The following is a 16,705-nucleotide window of genomic DNA, read 5'->3' on the forward strand; positions in this document are numbered from 1 at the left end:
CGATTTCGGGGCATGCAAATATCCTTCCAACTCACCAAATGGTATTTGAAGGTGTCCTCTGATCCTCTACAGAGAAAACGTCGACGGATGGCATCAATCCTGTTGCAAACTGAGGCCGGACAGTGCATGAATGATAATAAACAGTTTGGTAGCCTTGCCAAACAAGACTTGAGAAGAGTGAGGCGCCCAGCCGTAGATAAAAGCTTACCCCTCCAAGTAGCTAGTCTCTTCTCAAATTTCTCAATAAGGGGGGACCAAAGCGTCGCCGAAGGCCGAGAGTCAAAGAGTGGTAATCCAATATATGTAGCTGGCAAATTTCCCACTGAGCACCCCAAATAGTCAGCCATTCCTTGAAGTACAGGTGAGTCAATATGATAGCCTAGGAGGGTGGTTTTCTTCCAGTTAATGTTCTGACCAGAATCCAATACAAATAGTCCCAATACAGCAAGCAATTTTCGGACCTGATCCATAGTACCAACCCCAAAGCAAATTGTATCGCCTGCAAACTGAAGGATCGGCACATCAAAGGCTGCACAGTCCGTCGTGGGGAGGAGCCAACCCAGGGTTTTGGCCGAATAGATCAAAGATGATAGGTATTCCGTTACCACATTGAAGAGCAAAGGGAAAAGGGGATCTCCCTGCCTGATTCCCCTGGAACCCTTAAAATAACTGGAAGCCGTTCCATTGAGAAGAACAGAGTAACTTGCAGAGAAGATGCAACTTTGAATCCAAAAACGCCATTTTCCCCCGAATCCCATCTTCCCCAGGAGAGTGTCCAAAAGCTTCCAATTAACTCTGTCAAAGGCTATCTCAAAATCAAGCTTTAGGATGAATCTGGGAAGCTTTAAAGCCTTAAAATGGTGGATGAGCTCGTGACATGCCATGGTCGAGTCTAATATATTGCTTCCCTTGATAAAAGCACTCTAGCCATGATGGATGGCAATAGGGAGAACCGCCCTGAGGCGATTGGCAAGGAGGCGTGAAAGCACCTTGTAAGCACTGGTGGTGAGGCTAATCGGCCGAAAGTCAGAAGAAATTTCTGCCCCTTCTTTTTTAGGGATGAGGGCAATAAATGAAGCTCTAATGCTCCTATATCTGATGTCATGCTGATAGAACGAGTGGACCATGCAAGCAATATCGTCTCTGATGAAGGGCCAGCATCGGCGATAGAATTCCTCATTGAAACCATCCGAACCCAGAGTACGATCCAAGGGAAGACCCAAAGCTGCTTTTTCAATTTCCTTACTAGAGAAAGGGAGCTCGATGAGACTACCAGCGGCCGAAGGAATAGCCTGGAGATGAACTCTTTCGAAGAAAGGGCGAACTAGCTGGCCATCAAAGTATAATTCTACAAAAAAGTTCACCAGTGAGTCTGAAATAAGGGATCGATCCGAGGTACTCCCACCATTGACGTTGAGTGGGGTATTGCGGTTGGCTCTTCTCCGAGCAGAGGCGACTGCATGGAAGAATTTAGTATTGGCATCCCCCTCAACGAGCCATTTAAATCTTGCACGCTGCTTCCAGTGCCCGAGCTCACTATGAGCAAAGGACTGCATTTGCCCTTGAAGTGGAAATCTGATAAAGGACGGCAGCTCTCTCGGCCGAGGAAGAGGCCTTTCTCGCAGAGGCCCATGATTGCAACAAAGGCTTTAGCTTCTTGAGTTTGGCTAGGAAATTCCACCCGGTCGAGCCCGTCACGACCATTCTCTCCCAGAAGGATTGGATAGAGGAGTCAAACGAGGGGTTTGCCATCCAAGCATTGTAGAACCTGAAAAGAAGGGGGGGGGCAACTGCCGAAGTGGGTATCTACTATAATCGGTCAATGGTCGGAAACAACCCTATTGAGAACTTTGCATGTGGCATTGCTGTATCACTGAAGTCGGTCATTATTGGCTAAGAAGCGGTCAAGCTTGGAGAGGACGGGGGGTTGTCTGCTATTTGACAACGTGAAGGTCTTCCAAGATAGGTTAACCTCATCAAGATCCCAACTGCAAATAGCCTCATGGAGGTAGTGATTCTCCGAGAGGGTGGGGATTTCTCGTGGCAGAAGCGGGTAATATTGAAATCTCCCGCCAGCATCAAAGGAATGGGCCACCTCTAACAAGTTCTCACAAGGTCATCCCAAAAGAGATGTCTTTCATGGTGTCTAGTAGGACCATACACACCCACAAAGCACCAAATGTTCCCAGAGCCTTTGTCTCTCAATTTTATTCCGAGGGAGTAAGTGCCACAGCACCGATCGATCACCTCAATGGTATTAGTGTCCCACACAATCAGAATGGCGCCAGCCAATCCAATCGCATCCACAGAGATCCATCCAGGCTCCTTTTAAGGCCACAGCTCACGGATATATCCAAGGGGCAGAGAAGCCGCCTTGGTTTCTTGAAGAATAGCAACATTTGCCTTGGTAGAGGCGACGCACGGATCCAATTCCTCGAACATTCCAAGAGATAATGATCATTGATCACTAGTCTTCTTCTTGGACTTCTCAGACGGGTGGTTATCTTCCCTGAGGGGCTCCGTGCAGACGGCACCCATCACCTTGGCAAGTTCCACTATCTGTGCCCAGGTTTCTGGGTCGAATTTTTGTTGTTCTATCTGAAGAGCAGCCATATACTTCTAAGCTTTTTCCCCCGTCTCTGGAAGGATGAAGAAGTCCCCTATCTCTGGATTGCAGGGGTATCTAGAAGTAGCACTGGGACCATCCTAGAAAAGCTGTCTCAATTGACCTCTTTTCCGGCGCTGGTAGGTGGCAAGGGGAGGAGGAGGAGGAATTTTGGGGTAGGAATATCTCGGAGGTGGTGGAGGGGGAGAGTTCATTATTTGAGTGGTGGTTTGAAGGGTGTGAGGACTGTGGGATGGGGTTATAGGGAGGCATGCGGGGCTTTTAATGGGGGGGGGGGGGGGGGGGGGGTGTGGTAATTTCGGGGGGTAAAGTGGGAAGGTGAATGACAATTGTATGTATCGGGGGGGGAGGGAGTAGATTCTATCAAGGATGAGATGGACTGGTGGGTGGGTGGTATGGCAGGCTGGAGGGAGGGACAACCAAGGAGGCAGCTGGAATAGAGACATTGCCAACTATAAGACTAGCTGGTTCAAGACGCATCATCTGGGGAAAAGAGGTTGGGGTTGTAGCCCTCAATGAGTGCACAGGTTGTGGAGAATCTCTGGATTTAGTTGTAGGACTCGAGGTCACATTTCATAAATCTTGCATATCTGCCAACTCAATTTGAATCCATAATCGGGCATTATCCACCATAATGCATCGGAAGTAGCGTCCTTCGCAAGGATGGATAGGATTGATGAGGATCCGGGCCTCATCAAGACGATGTCAGTGCTCAGTAAGGGGGTCTAGAGCGATTATGTCACCAAACTTCGAGATGATGCGCGTGAAGACCTCATTGTGCCATAGTTCCGCAGGGAGGGTTGTGACTGTAGCCCATTGCCCAAATTGACTAAGAGTCAAGGAGAGCCATTCTGATATCCCAATGATGCCCAAGGGGGTGTGGGGTGTGAGAGCAAGGGCCGTAGAAGACTCTTGTTGGGTTTCAAAGTGAACAAGCCAAGAATGGGGGTTGAGGTAGGAAATTCTGGGTGTGTAGGGGAGGTGAAGTTCATCAGTCAGCCATTGAAGTATGCTTGACTTGACGATACTGGAGGAGGTGTGGACTAGGATAGAGCGGGTCAAAGATTGTCGCCCTTTATGGAGCAAGTTTGGAGGGATTTGGATGGTTTTATATTTTTCTAAAGGAAGAAGGTGTGTAGGAGCATGGTGTTCTGAAAGAGGTTTTGAATGGCTTGGTTAGGGGGGTTAGGTAATTTCGAGGGAAGGGGAGGGCTGGTGGGGTGGAGAAATGGCCTCAGAGGAGTGTTTTGTCTCTGCTGGGGCTCAGGGAGGGGGGGGAAAGCTTGGGTGGTGCTACTGGCTCTAGGGGCTTCCCCTGCCAAAGAGAGGCTTCGGATGGCTTCTTCGAACTCCTTCCAACCAAATCACGAGTTTGTGGCTTCAGGAATATAGATCCTGGCGAGCACTGTTGAGCCATGCCGATGGACGACACGGCACTCTCTCTCCCCGAAAGGTCACGGGTTCAGTTAGCTTCGTTCGTGACTCATTGGAACTGAAGGACGAAGCTTGAAGCGGCTTTCATCGGAATACAAATGAAGGACATCTTCGATCCTACGGCAGAGGAGATGTGAATCACCTCTCCGGGTGACTTTCTCCACCGTAAATCTGTTTTTTCCGTAGCTGAAACAAAAAGGGGGGTTCCTTTTCTTTCGTCAGGAGATCGTCTTCCAGCTGGCTTCGAAATCTTCCATAGGAGGTTCCGTTGGCTCGTCGGAGGGAAGATTCAAGGTTTCTGAGCGTCTGGTTTGACGCTTTTCTGTTTCGGAATTTTTGTATCTTCTCAGAAAGTCAACTTCTTTCAATTGGTCGGTGTCGGAGAAGGAGTCGGCATCCTTGCCGGAAGTCTGCCATCGAGGGTTCCGGTCACCGGCCGCGGGGACGGTGATCGGATAAGGATCCCGGCTCATTTTCGAAAATCGGCGCACGTTAGCACATACAAAGCTAACGGCGCACGTTACGCGTTTCACCAGCACACGTTACACGTAACGTTGATTTCTCTCCGAAATCGCCCGAAATCGCCTCTCCACATCAAGATATATGTTGAATAACACTTTCACAAACCCTTAAACAAGAGGAGTAAGATATCTTATTAAATATATATTTAATACTCTAATAAATCTATATTCAATGACTTAAATTCACACTATTAAACACTATCCATTACTGCTAACTTATAGATTCATGGAAACCATCATACAGACCATAGTTCATCATCTTTTAGAACAGCCAAAATGATGCCTTTTTTTTCCTGAACATTAGATCCAAATTATGTCTTTTTAATGAACATTGTAGGCCGGAAAAAAAAACTCAAAGAAAATCATTTACAAGTTCATGTTACAGAATCATTTCAAAAAAAAAAAAAAAAAGTTCATGTTGTAGAAGACTAGCCTACAGACCACTTAATTAGCTTGATTAATTCATGTACAGTATTTGGTCGTTGTTTCATCATATTAAAATAAAAGCTTCAATCAAGCCACATAGGACAAAAATTTAGCTTCTTCTGTAGCAACTAGCTAATTTAAAAAGGAATAGAGGACCTATAAAGAAGCTTTCTGTTTTTGTGAAAAATGAGTATTTTATAAAGAAAGAGGAGCAAACAACATAGGGGAAGAGCTCACTAATACAAACAAAAGCATTAAATGGGACCATGCCCCAAAACAAACATATTAGGAGCTCCAACACTAATTTCCAGCTTTCACAGAGAGAGAGAGAGAGAGAGAACACTCTAAATCTTTTTATTTTTGTTTGTGTTTGTGTAGTTGAAGACTCTAATTGTCAGGTTTAGTTTTCTTAAAAAAGTTAATTTATAATTGCTTACAAGAGAAACGAGCCAATCTTGGACATACAAGGCGATCTACATAAGCATCAGCTATGCAGTCAGTAATATTAAAATAAGAATTTGAACAAGGTCAGGTTCAAGGTATTTCAGCAACCTATCCTGCACAAGGTAGCATTTATTATGCAAAAGAAAGACACTCGAGGCATAGAGACTTTGAAAAATCAATGTACAAGAAAAAATAAACCAGAAGATATTTTATTTTACCTCACCAGCAAATATTTCATCAACTTGCATCTGATTGGGGGATAATACACCAATCTCATCAGCATAGTATTCCTGCATTATATAGAGAAAAAACCTTACAAGCTGCATGTTACGTACAAACTCGTTTAGAATAGTGCTTTATGACACTAATGCAGGAGTCAGAAACTTCCCTCTTTTTTTTCTTTTTTTTAAGTAAAATGTGTAAACTTCCCTCGTACTACCCTTTTTTGACTCAGTGACCACTTATTATGAGATGACTGGTAAACTAGTCAATGCAGATAAGAACCACGTCATTGGCCTCTCTTTCTCTTCCTTTGTAGTTTGGAACACCCATATAAACATTGAATCATGTCTCCAGCTCTCAGCATATTTTTTCCTCAAAATCATAATGATCTATAATACTCCAAGAATTATTCCCTTTACCTTAATTTTATCTATCCACTGATAACTATTCTCTTTACATAACTTTTATCCAACAGCTGAAATCATGTCATATTTAGACCCAGCATACAAACTTCTTGGCATCTCTAAGTTGATGTTGTATAAACCAGACCAACCATTAGACCAGTGGCCCAGATATGGGTCCATCTGCTGATTGAACCAAGATGTTACAAATAAAAGGTTATGCACATAACTTAACTGATAACAAAAGTTGTCACACTTTTCTAACCTTTTACAAAGGATGAATGCTCAAATATAAAACTGATTAAGAGACAGGCAACATGTTTTTGTCTGTTAATTGAAAATAAACCATAGAAACCAGTGCTGGTTAACCATAAAAACTGACCATCCCTTCGTTACTGAAAAACAGCTTTTAACTTTATAAGAACTGGACTGGATACTCATTCCAATTTGACCCAGTTCAACTGTCCCATTCAATCAGGTTCTTATGTCATTGGTTTAGGTTAACCTAAGGAGCATTCAGGAAAGGTCCAATCTAACAAACTTGCACTTTACCTTCTGGCTAGCCATGAAGTAGATCCTATCACCTTTCTTTATAGTCCCATCAACAACTCGAAAATATACAATAACCCCCCTATATGGATCATAATAGCTACAAGAAAAGTGCAATTGATTTAGAATCAGAAAGTATCCGAAGAATTTCCATGTAGTCAGCCAAGGAAAAAAATCTTTTGAATGGTATGTTAGCAACGAAAATTACCTATCAAATATAAGAGCCCTTAATGGCTTTTCAGCAGTATCTTTTGGAGGGTGGATTTTTTTAACTATGGCATTAAGAATTTCAGGTATGCCAATTCCTTCCTACAGAAAAAATTAGACATCAAGATATTTAAAGGACCAAATCTAACTGCTGAATCAGAATCTGTTTGTGCACAATATACAGTTTCAAAAAGTGTTCTCTTAAAAGTATAGAATAAGCATATAAAACACAAAAATGGTGATGAGGCAACTGGGTCACGCACATAAAAATTATCATTAAAATAGAAAAGATGGAAACATAACAGAAAATTAAAAACCTAATGTGCTACCTTTGCTGAGCAGTGAATTGCATCACTACAGTCCAGGCCAATAATCTGATTAAAAAACACAGAAAAGTTGTTGTTAGTTTTTACAAACTGAAAAAGTGTTTATTTGACTTGTTTATTTATCTTTAAAACCATGTCACCACTAGATTGAAGTTGGGCTTTTTCAATGTTGGGTCTAGGTCCATACGAAAATGACATGCTAAACTTAGGTCATTCTCAGCTAATAACATCATAGGATCTCTCTTAACACTTAAATATGTGTGTGTTGGTCACGTTTCAGGTCCGTTGTCCGTTTGTTAAGCTTGGTCACGTATAGGACTATTCCCAACTAAAGAGGCCTGTTCATGTCAAAATGACCAACCAAAGTCATGAGGCCCCTTTTTAACTAATAAAACATGGTATGTCCAAGTCCCAACCAGTTTTGAACTATTATTCGACAACAACTTTTTCCACATTCAAACAACTAGCCTGAGACATGGAGCACATGTACTTCTACCAAACAGTGGGGCTTATTATTGAAGTACGGAATGACTGCACTCTTAACATGGTCTTAGGTACTTGGCCATTTTAAATAAATTAAAACTTATAAAACATGCAATGCCTTCAATTAAGCTAAGAGGTGCAACAGGCTTCTATTAAACATAAAAATAAGAAAACAAAATACAAAACACATCAATAAAAAAAGAACAACAACCGAATATATATAACCAACATCTGAACATTTCTGACTGAGGAAAATGCATTAAATGATAAAGAAATAAAAATTAGAGTTAGTAAAATCCAGTGACTGGAAGTGTTTGGTACAGGAGAAGTGACCAGTTCTTTCCTTCCAGAAAGCAGAAGTGCAACACTATAAAATAAATTTAATAGAAAAGCTTTAAATTAAAATAAGAAAAAGTGGTAGAGAGGAGCCCCATTATAGGGGACTTGTGTACACAGTGCATTAGAATTCCCCCTAAAAAAATGTTGTTGGGAAAAACCCTTCTCCCACTGAAAATCAGCCATCTGATTAGCTTCCCTAGGAGTGTGCTCCCAGCTACTCTCAAACTAAGTGATGTCAACTATCTCATCAAGGTGCAGTAGAAGTTTCCAAAGAGGTGAAAAATGCTTCGAGGCCCAACTTATCACCACCACCAAATCACCCTCAACAAGTTCAAAACTTAGAATCTCCAAGTTAAAATGCTAAAACAAATCTAGATCAGAAACCCATGTAATTCAATGTAAATGCATCAGTTCACTAACCTCTTCAATCTCTTGGGCAACACGGTTTGGCTCAGCACCTGGAAGATCTATTTTGTTCAAAACCTACATGGAACAAGTACAAACTTGAGTACGGTCGCTCTGAACAATGTATCTTTCCAGATGAGAAGAAATGGGAATTGCATGTAACAGAATAAGAAAGAAAAAGGTCCCAGAATATCCTATTCAATTTAGAAAAGCAGTGAAAGAAGAACCAGTACAGGGATTATTTCAAGGTTGTTTTCCAGAGCCAGGTAAACATTAGCTAGTGTTTGAGCTTCCACTCCCTGCATCAAAAAGGCTCTGCAAGTTATTCCTCATAAGACAACCGTTTTTAATCCAGGATAATCACATTCCCAGGTAGAGATAGCCTGGAGGTAAAATTTCTACTCAGAAAACACTGGAGGATCACAGGGATTGAAGCTGCTCTCACCCAAATCTTGAAAGACTGTCATACATAAATATATACAAAATACTTTTAAAATTAGAAAACAGAAATACAAGATATTGCACCTGAGAAGCATCTACAACTAGAAGTGCACCCTCACAAGCAGCAAGTGATCGTGAAACCTGGTAATCAGTTAGTCAAGCATTAGATAAATCCACAAGATACAAAATTTAAAAGGTAATCTCTTGTTTTTTTCTTTTTTTTCTGTTTCTTTTTTTTTTTTTTTTTTTTTTTGCTTCTTTCCCATGCAGAAATTACTAGTAAGCATGATTCACATAATCAACACCAGCCGGAGAGATCATGTAGGTAAAAATTAAAAGCTCCATCATATTCCTTGGACCCATATTCATATGAAAAAAATGGAAAATGCGCATCATTAATCATGAGAAAGGTGTTACTGCAACTCTTAGTTGTATTTGTTATTCCTGATATTAGAGAAATTATCTCAGGGGAGTCTACATACATGCCCAGTACCTCACAAGTTGTGACTTTCAATTAACACAAAGAAGCCTCACAACTTACTTAGTTTCCCACCTTCTAAATTATATGCTTTGTTAAAAAATATTTTGTCATATAATCAATTAGTAGATCAAAGGATAAAGAAATCTGCTTCAAAATGTTTCAAAAAATCCTTTACACAATGAATGATGATAATAGTACCAAAATTGTCATCATCATGAAGGGAACTGAGCTTGGTGTCCAACATAGTGCCTCAAGCTCACAAAAACATACTTGCACAAGACTTCCTAATTTGAAATAGAAGCTTCTCATTGTGCAGTAGCTTCTATAGCCTAGTGATAATGACATCAAGTCAAAAGATTAACTACCTTCATACCTAAAAAATATGATATAGATATTTATATGTCCATGAGTTTAAATTAAAACCTACATATCCCTACAACATCACAAAAGCACCTGCACACCTTTGCTGTTATATTTTATTTGAAAATTCTACCTGTAGCTTGGAAAAAGACCAAGAGATCCCTAAAGAAATGATATTATGACTTGGATAACTATAGAACATTCATTCAATGTAGGTCTACACAAATAATACAAGACCCACATCAAAACCTACTTTAAGAGGGCTATAATTGTTTTTAGGTGTGCCCTATATCATCAGAGTAGGCCTACATTATATCAGTGATATATAGAGCTACAAGCAATAATATCATTTTTCTAGAAGTTTTTTGGTCTTTTCTGTACTTCACTTATTTTTATTTATTTTATTTTTTTGAAATGATGCTGATTATAATTAAGATAAAAGCTCAAAAGAGCAATTTACAAGGGAGGGAAGCCTTCCCAAACAATGAGAGATTGCTAGGAAGTTCCAAATTTTGCCAATTTATCAGCCAAAGAGTTAGCTGATCTAGAAATGAGATTCCAATTACTTCACATAAAATTAACTAACAAAATTTGAAGTCTAAGATATGCAAGCACCTTTATTTGTAGGGGTATGTAGGTATTATTCTGAAAAAACGTGTAGGTATGTATGTGATATAAAAGGGGTATATAGGTAATTAAACATAGATTAAAAATAATTAAATATAGATTAAAAATCTATGATGTATATTTGTTCAGTGGTCCAAAAAAGTGAGAAAAAGACAAACAAAAAAGCCATAAATGCATTGGAAGCAGATAGTTTAAATTTGAGTTGCAACCTCATATGAGAAGTCAACATGCCCAGGAGTATCAATCAGATTTAGGCAATATGGTTCATTTTCTAACACATAACGCATCCGTGCAGCCTGCAAAAGAACAAAGAGCCATAAAGAGGTATACCTGTTAGGAAAACATAAACTCGGCATTATGTTAAAAGAAGTCACTAAAACAAAAAATGTTTTACTTGTAAAAGAAAAAAAAGAAATGTGCACATACAAAAGCACATATGAGAGAAAGGGAGATGTATTAATGTTATTTGTAAGCTTGTGTGCAACTCAAATAGAGAAAAATGAATATATTGCATTGAATCCACATTGTTACTCAAACAGCTTTATTCAATTGTAAGCAAGCCAGGTGCCCCTCTCTATATAACAGTCCCCATAGGTTCCAACACTTGCTCTACTTGAAAAGAGACTAGACCTTAGTCATCAGCAACGCAACAAATCCTTCCATTCCTGAACAATCCACATAGGTTAAATAATAAAAATCCTATGATTATTTGTTGGGAAAAAACCCCTGACTTTAGCTAGTCCTTTTGGGATGGACCTAGACTTAACCTTAATATGGTATCAGACAATGGCATCTATTCTATTGGCATCTCACATTTATTTTATAACTCATTATTGTTGACAAAATCTTAGGTCCATTGTCCATTTGTCTAGGTCTAAATGTGAGAGGAAGTGTTAATAGGGAATAATCCTACAAAGCTTAAAGTTAATAAAAATTATACAAGTATTAGTATTGAAAATATCAGTGCATCCTATTATTTACCCAAATACATGGTGGACTTTCCCACTAGAAGGAGCATCGAATTCCTCTCCATTGTAGCTGTTGTGAGATCCTTAATTTTTATCCCTTTTTATATCTTTTTTTCTCTCTATGTGGCTTTTGGCTTTCTATTCTCATGAGCCTTCCCTTCTACTTACTCTGCACTCAACACAAAAATTCTCACCATTCCTGAAAGAACTTAAAAGGCAATTCAATTCGCCCCAGATAATGTTACATTAAATTAATCACATTTAGGGCCTCAAATTATAAATACTAGGCTTTTCTTTTGAAAAAAAATAACAACAAAGAAAAGCTATCAAGAATCTAAAAATCTTCCAACTAGCCACATATTTGAACTTACTGTTGGATCCATAAAGGAACTGTATGGCCATATGGATGATAATGGAGTCACTTCAGACAAAGGCAATTGTATTGAAATGGGTCCCATGAGATCTTGGACATGAAACTAATAGAGAAAGGAGTTTCAAATCTCAATCCACCACCACAAGTAAATGAATTGATTCTAGAAATTTTTACATCCTTCTTGTAGAATTCTAATGCACTCTATCTATGAGAACAATCATATTTCCTAGGTGAAACAAGCCAAAATTGAGTAATGTAGAGGACCCAGACAGCCTGAAATGTCATTCACGTAAGAGGCACACCACCCTAAAATACCAACAATTAATTAGTTTAGCATGCCCCACTTATGTCCACAATGGTCCCTTCAAACTAAAAATTAGTGTTTCTGCTTGACTTTGTATGCATCTGCAATTTGTTAGGCATTTTTGTAAAAGAATACATACAGTATGGTTGTACTTTTTTCTACCTTTTTTTTTATAAAGATGTATTTATATTAACAAGAGAAATTACAAAAGAGGAGGGAGTAGATCCCTGACAACAAGCGATTGTTGGGTAGCTCCCTGCTTGGCAAGCACATCTGCTGTCGAATTTGCGGATCACAGAATGTGAGACCAAATACAAGATAAAATTGAGGTAATTTCTAGATGTCCCAATGATACCACAAGGGAGAGGATGCACACTCACACCATCCAATGACCACCTTCGAGTCCCCTTCAATATGAAGGGGACCGCTGCACTTGTCTCTGAAAACACGGAGCTCGTTGAGGAGGCCATATGAAGCTCAGCTGATGTAGAATCGGATAAGCCCAAAGGGCTGGCATAAGAGAAAAGCTGATTACCGGAAGGATCCAAAATAACCCCTCCAAAGCCAGAAATCCCAATATTACCAAGAGAAGAGCCATCAAAGTTCAACTTAAGGTAACCGGGATCAGGAGGGGTCCATTCCTGCATAACTTGGACCTTTGTCCTAGAGTGTATCATTGCCAAATTTCTCCAAGTTTCATGGATAAGGGTACCCACTAAGGAGGAAAAAAACTTCTTAGTCAGAAGACAAAAAGAGATATGTCCCACCACTCGGTCTCCGACACGGTCCGCTGATTCACTTTTTGTATCAAATCACCTTCGGTTGCATTCATTCCAAAACCCCTACGGAATGAAACTAGCACAAGCGGAGAGCATCAATTTACCGAGACCCGGAAGGGGAGAACCAATGAGCGACTTGCTAAAAGAGATCAGATCAGCCACCATGCAAAACTGTAACCCCATCATACTGAGAATGGAAGTCCATACCTTCCATGAGAAGGTGCATTGTAGCAGAATGTGGCTTGTGGTTTCAGCTTCAGTGTTGCAAAAAAGGCACAGGGGGTCGATTGAGGGGTGACCTCTTCTTCTAGGCACGTGTGCCGAGAGAATCATGTTTTGACAGGCGCTCCACATGAAGAATTTTATCTTAGGAGGTGCACAGATATGCCATACAAAATAGACCTCATGTTCCTTTTGAGATTCCAGCAAATAATGTATCCGAATGAAGATGATACAGAGAAAGTACCTCTTTTGTCCGGCCACCAAATGAGTTTGTCGACCTCTGAAGATCGAATTTTTACCGAGTTTACAGAATTCATGAAACGCCTGGCTTCCAAAGCCTTTCTATCAGATAGACCCCTTATGGGATGAAAGCTCAAACTACCCCCCTGAAAAGCATCAACTACTGATATGTCTCTACATGCAGAGAGGAGAAAAAGACTTCTGAAAGCAATCTGTAGCGGCTCCTGCCCCATCCACAAATCATCCCAAAACTTGGGGGTTTGCCATTTCCAACAAAGAATCTACTGGCAGAGGAAAGTTTTGGAAGAACTAGGTATAATACTCTCCAAATTGAAAATAGACTTCTCTGATTCCCTCCTGAAAACCACCAATGAGTGACATCACCAAGTTTGACAAGAACCATTTCCTTCCAAAGATTTGAAGAAAGTGTATTGAACTTCCATAACCATTTTAGGAGCAACGCTTGGTTCATTTCCTTGGATTTCCGAATCCCCAGGCCACCCATATTTTTTTGGCAAAAAGATATCATCCCATTTGACCAGATGATATTTAAAGGCATCACTCGATCCCCTCCATAGAAATCTTCATTTGAGCTTATCCATAGTCTTACATATACTTTTTTCTACCTTTACATTATCATGAAATGCAAAACCAAGGTGTCCACTATTAAAAAAACAGGGTAAATTGCATCTCAAATTATAGCTACCCCTCAGCGTACCTGTAATTTGATGGTGATACCTCTCTCTCGCTCCAGATCCATGTTATCTAGAAACTGATCTTTCATGTCCCTTTTCTGTACTGTGCCAGTCAACTGCAACAATTTATCTGCTAATGTTGACTTCCCATGATCAATGTGGGCTATAATGCAGAAATTTCTGATATTTGAAATAGGGACCTGGATTTACATAAACATTTTTCAGTATATCTGATGCAAAACAAACTATAATCAAGTCATTTACTTTGTTGAAGGTCTCGTCTACTAGGCATTAAATTAACAGCCACACAGGGAATTGAAGAAAAAACTTCTCACATCACCTACTTAGGATTATATTAACAGCTATCATGGGGAATTGAAGAAAAAAATTCTCACAAGTAAATGATGCTAATTGCTGACAGTTTCATTTAACTTGTTATATTCAAAGAGTACAGTGGGTGTTTGCCTGCCCTCATCCAAGGATTCCTTCACCTGTGCATTACGTAACTATAAGCAGATAAAAAACTTGCCTGTGTTTTCAAAAGAAAACTTTAAAGACTATTTCAAAAAAGAAAAAGAAAACCGTAAGGCCACCGCTTCCTTAAACAATCTGGCTGGTTATTCTTCATAGTTATACTTCTCGTTTATCCCAACATTAATAGTCTTGGCATGTTTAAAGCCTACTTCTGAATACCATTGAGATTAAAATGTACTAAGTTGGCAACATGGCTCCTAGTCGGTGACACGCGACGTACTCAATCTGAATGAAAGATCATATGTTTGCTAACCAATACTCGCAATGGACAAAATGAATAAAAATTTGAAAATTCAAAACTAATAACGAACTAGTTATCATACCAGCCGCACTTTGAAAAGTAAAATTAAAAAAAAGAAAACGAAATTTAAAAGAAAAAACCTTTTCTAGACGATGCTGACCAGTTTCAGCAGCAAGTTCGACATCGTAGCTATCCTTGGAAAGCATCCCAGCAGTCTGACAGGAAACCTCGAATCTTCTCCTCCCTCTACTTCCTGCATGCCTCCAAGTCGAGTTTCCAAATGAGGTCGATCTCAGGAAAGAAACGGCGACGCTGGAGCGAGACGATGAAACCCCAAAAATCCTGGAATCGGCGTGTCTAACCTTGCCCGGCGGTGAAACAGTGGCGAGCCAGTATCGGTTGGTCGCCATTGCTTTCGAGCAGGTAAGATAGGAAAAATTGAGTCTCCACTGTCCACGGACTGAGAACTCTGTGCGTTTGCTCTATCCAACTCCAAACCTCAAACTCCGCGCCCGATTTTGAGCCACTAAGAACTAGCAGGCATGGCGCGTTTGGAGACCGTTGATGACACGGCCACGATCAATATTAAATCGGGATTAGGATTAGGATTAGGTGAAATTAAAATATAAAAAAACCAACACGCGCGGAAACGGCGCCTATGACGTAAGAAATGATATAGATTGAAGAACAAATCACGTAAAAAAATTTAAAAAAATTATATCTATTTTCCTTAATTAGGAAGATGGAGTCGTTAATTAGGAAGATGGAGGGAGTGAAATGAACCCCTAGAAAAGGAAAATTTAGTTCCAAACAGATTTTTGGGAATAACAATGGCCAAATTTTATTTTATTTTTTTTTTTTATTTAAATTCAAGTCAACGATTTGATTCAACTACAACTCTTCCTTGGGTGTTAGTGTAGACGAGTTTGCACTAGAAAACATACTCTAGTATTAGTTTCCAAAATGAAAAATATGGTGTAAACAAGAGAATAAGTAACTTTTTATAATATACTTAAATAGAAAATATAGCTAAACGGATAATTAACCAAAATAAACAAAGTTACTACACTAATAAGTGATTTAATATAGTATTAAATTATATTAATATATTAATTAATAAAATACTATATTATATTAATTAATGATTATAGTTTATTATAAAATAATATAATAATTATTTGTGACGGTAATAAATTATAAAAAATAACATAAGTGAATATAATAATAACATAAGATATATTTTAACATTAAAAATCACTAATTTAATACAGAAATATATATATATATATATATGATCAATAACATAATATACATTTTTATGTATTATTAATTAATAATATATTACTAAAAAATTTAAAACCATTGGTTTAATTAATTATAAAAATGGGATAATTAAACCAAAATAATTGATCAAATGTTTAATTTAACAATATTTTAATTATGACTATTAAATCACTAATTTAATACAGTAATTACAAACTGAATATACTAAATAAATAAAAAATCATATTTTATTAATAACAGAAATTTGATATTTTACATACTATTAATTAATACTATACTTTTACAAAAATAAACATGATAAGTTTAATTAATTATAAAAATAGGATAATTAAACCAAAAATAATTGATCAAATGCTTTCTTTAACAATATTTTATTTGCCATGATAGATTATAAATAACATATAATAAATAAATAAATATATTATTTTATTAATAAACTAGGATAGATTATTAATAACATATATACAATTGAAACTTAAAAAACATGCTTGAAAATTAACTGAGTTACTCGTAATAGTCCACAATTTACAACATAGTAGCAAACGTTTATGCCTTGGAATATAACAACGAGTTCGTGTATTTAATATTAAAATCATCAACTTACTAGTTTAGTACATATGAACGACAAAATACTTGTTCAAAAGCAATAAGATACAACCATCAATGATCATTCCACATGCTAGTCGCTATGGCATCTCGAAATTGTACGACTCTTGTGGATTTTAATGCATGCAGCCTCCACATGTTTGTTGATAGGTTGTCTTCATCAACAA

The 16,705-nt window shown here is 38.6% G+C and overlaps 1 protein-coding gene across 1 annotated transcript in view; it reads right to left on the reverse strand.

Moving 5' to 3' along the window:
- The window catches only part of LOC137941130 (translation factor GUF1 homolog, chloroplastic), a 44,739-nt gene extending 29,596 nt beyond the window's left edge, over window positions 1–15,143 (reverse strand). Inside the window, exons 1-10 of the mRNA XM_068786404.1 lie at window positions 14,789–15,143; window positions 13,897–14,073; window positions 10,502–10,588; window positions 8,909–8,965; window positions 8,617–8,682; window positions 8,399–8,461; window positions 7,160–7,204; window positions 6,832–6,932; window positions 6,627–6,723; window positions 5,670–5,741 (exon numbers count right to left, since the gene is read on the reverse strand). Coding sequence (XP_068642505.1) covers window positions 5,670–5,741; window positions 6,627–6,723; window positions 6,832–6,932; window positions 7,160–7,204; window positions 8,399–8,461; window positions 8,617–8,682; window positions 8,909–8,965; window positions 10,502–10,588; window positions 13,897–14,073; window positions 14,789–15,058 — 1,035 coding nt within the window. The 5' untranslated portion in view covers window positions 15,059–15,143. The remainder of the gene's footprint in view (window positions 1–5,669; window positions 5,742–6,626; window positions 6,724–6,831; window positions 6,933–7,159; window positions 7,205–8,398; window positions 8,462–8,616; window positions 8,683–8,908; window positions 8,966–10,501; window positions 10,589–13,896; window positions 14,074–14,788) is intronic.
- Window positions 15,144–16,705: the final 1,562 nt, after the last annotated feature.

The sequence above is a fragment of the Aristolochia californica genome, unplaced genomic scaffold (genome assembly GCF_029961685.1).
Source record: "Aristolochia californica isolate CCGP_79_NKW_82.1479 unplaced genomic scaffold, dmAriCali1.0.hap1 SCAF_9, whole genome shotgun sequence".
In the NCBI taxonomy this organism is placed as follows: domain Eukaryota; kingdom Viridiplantae; phylum Streptophyta; class Magnoliopsida; order Piperales; family Aristolochiaceae; genus Aristolochia; species Aristolochia californica.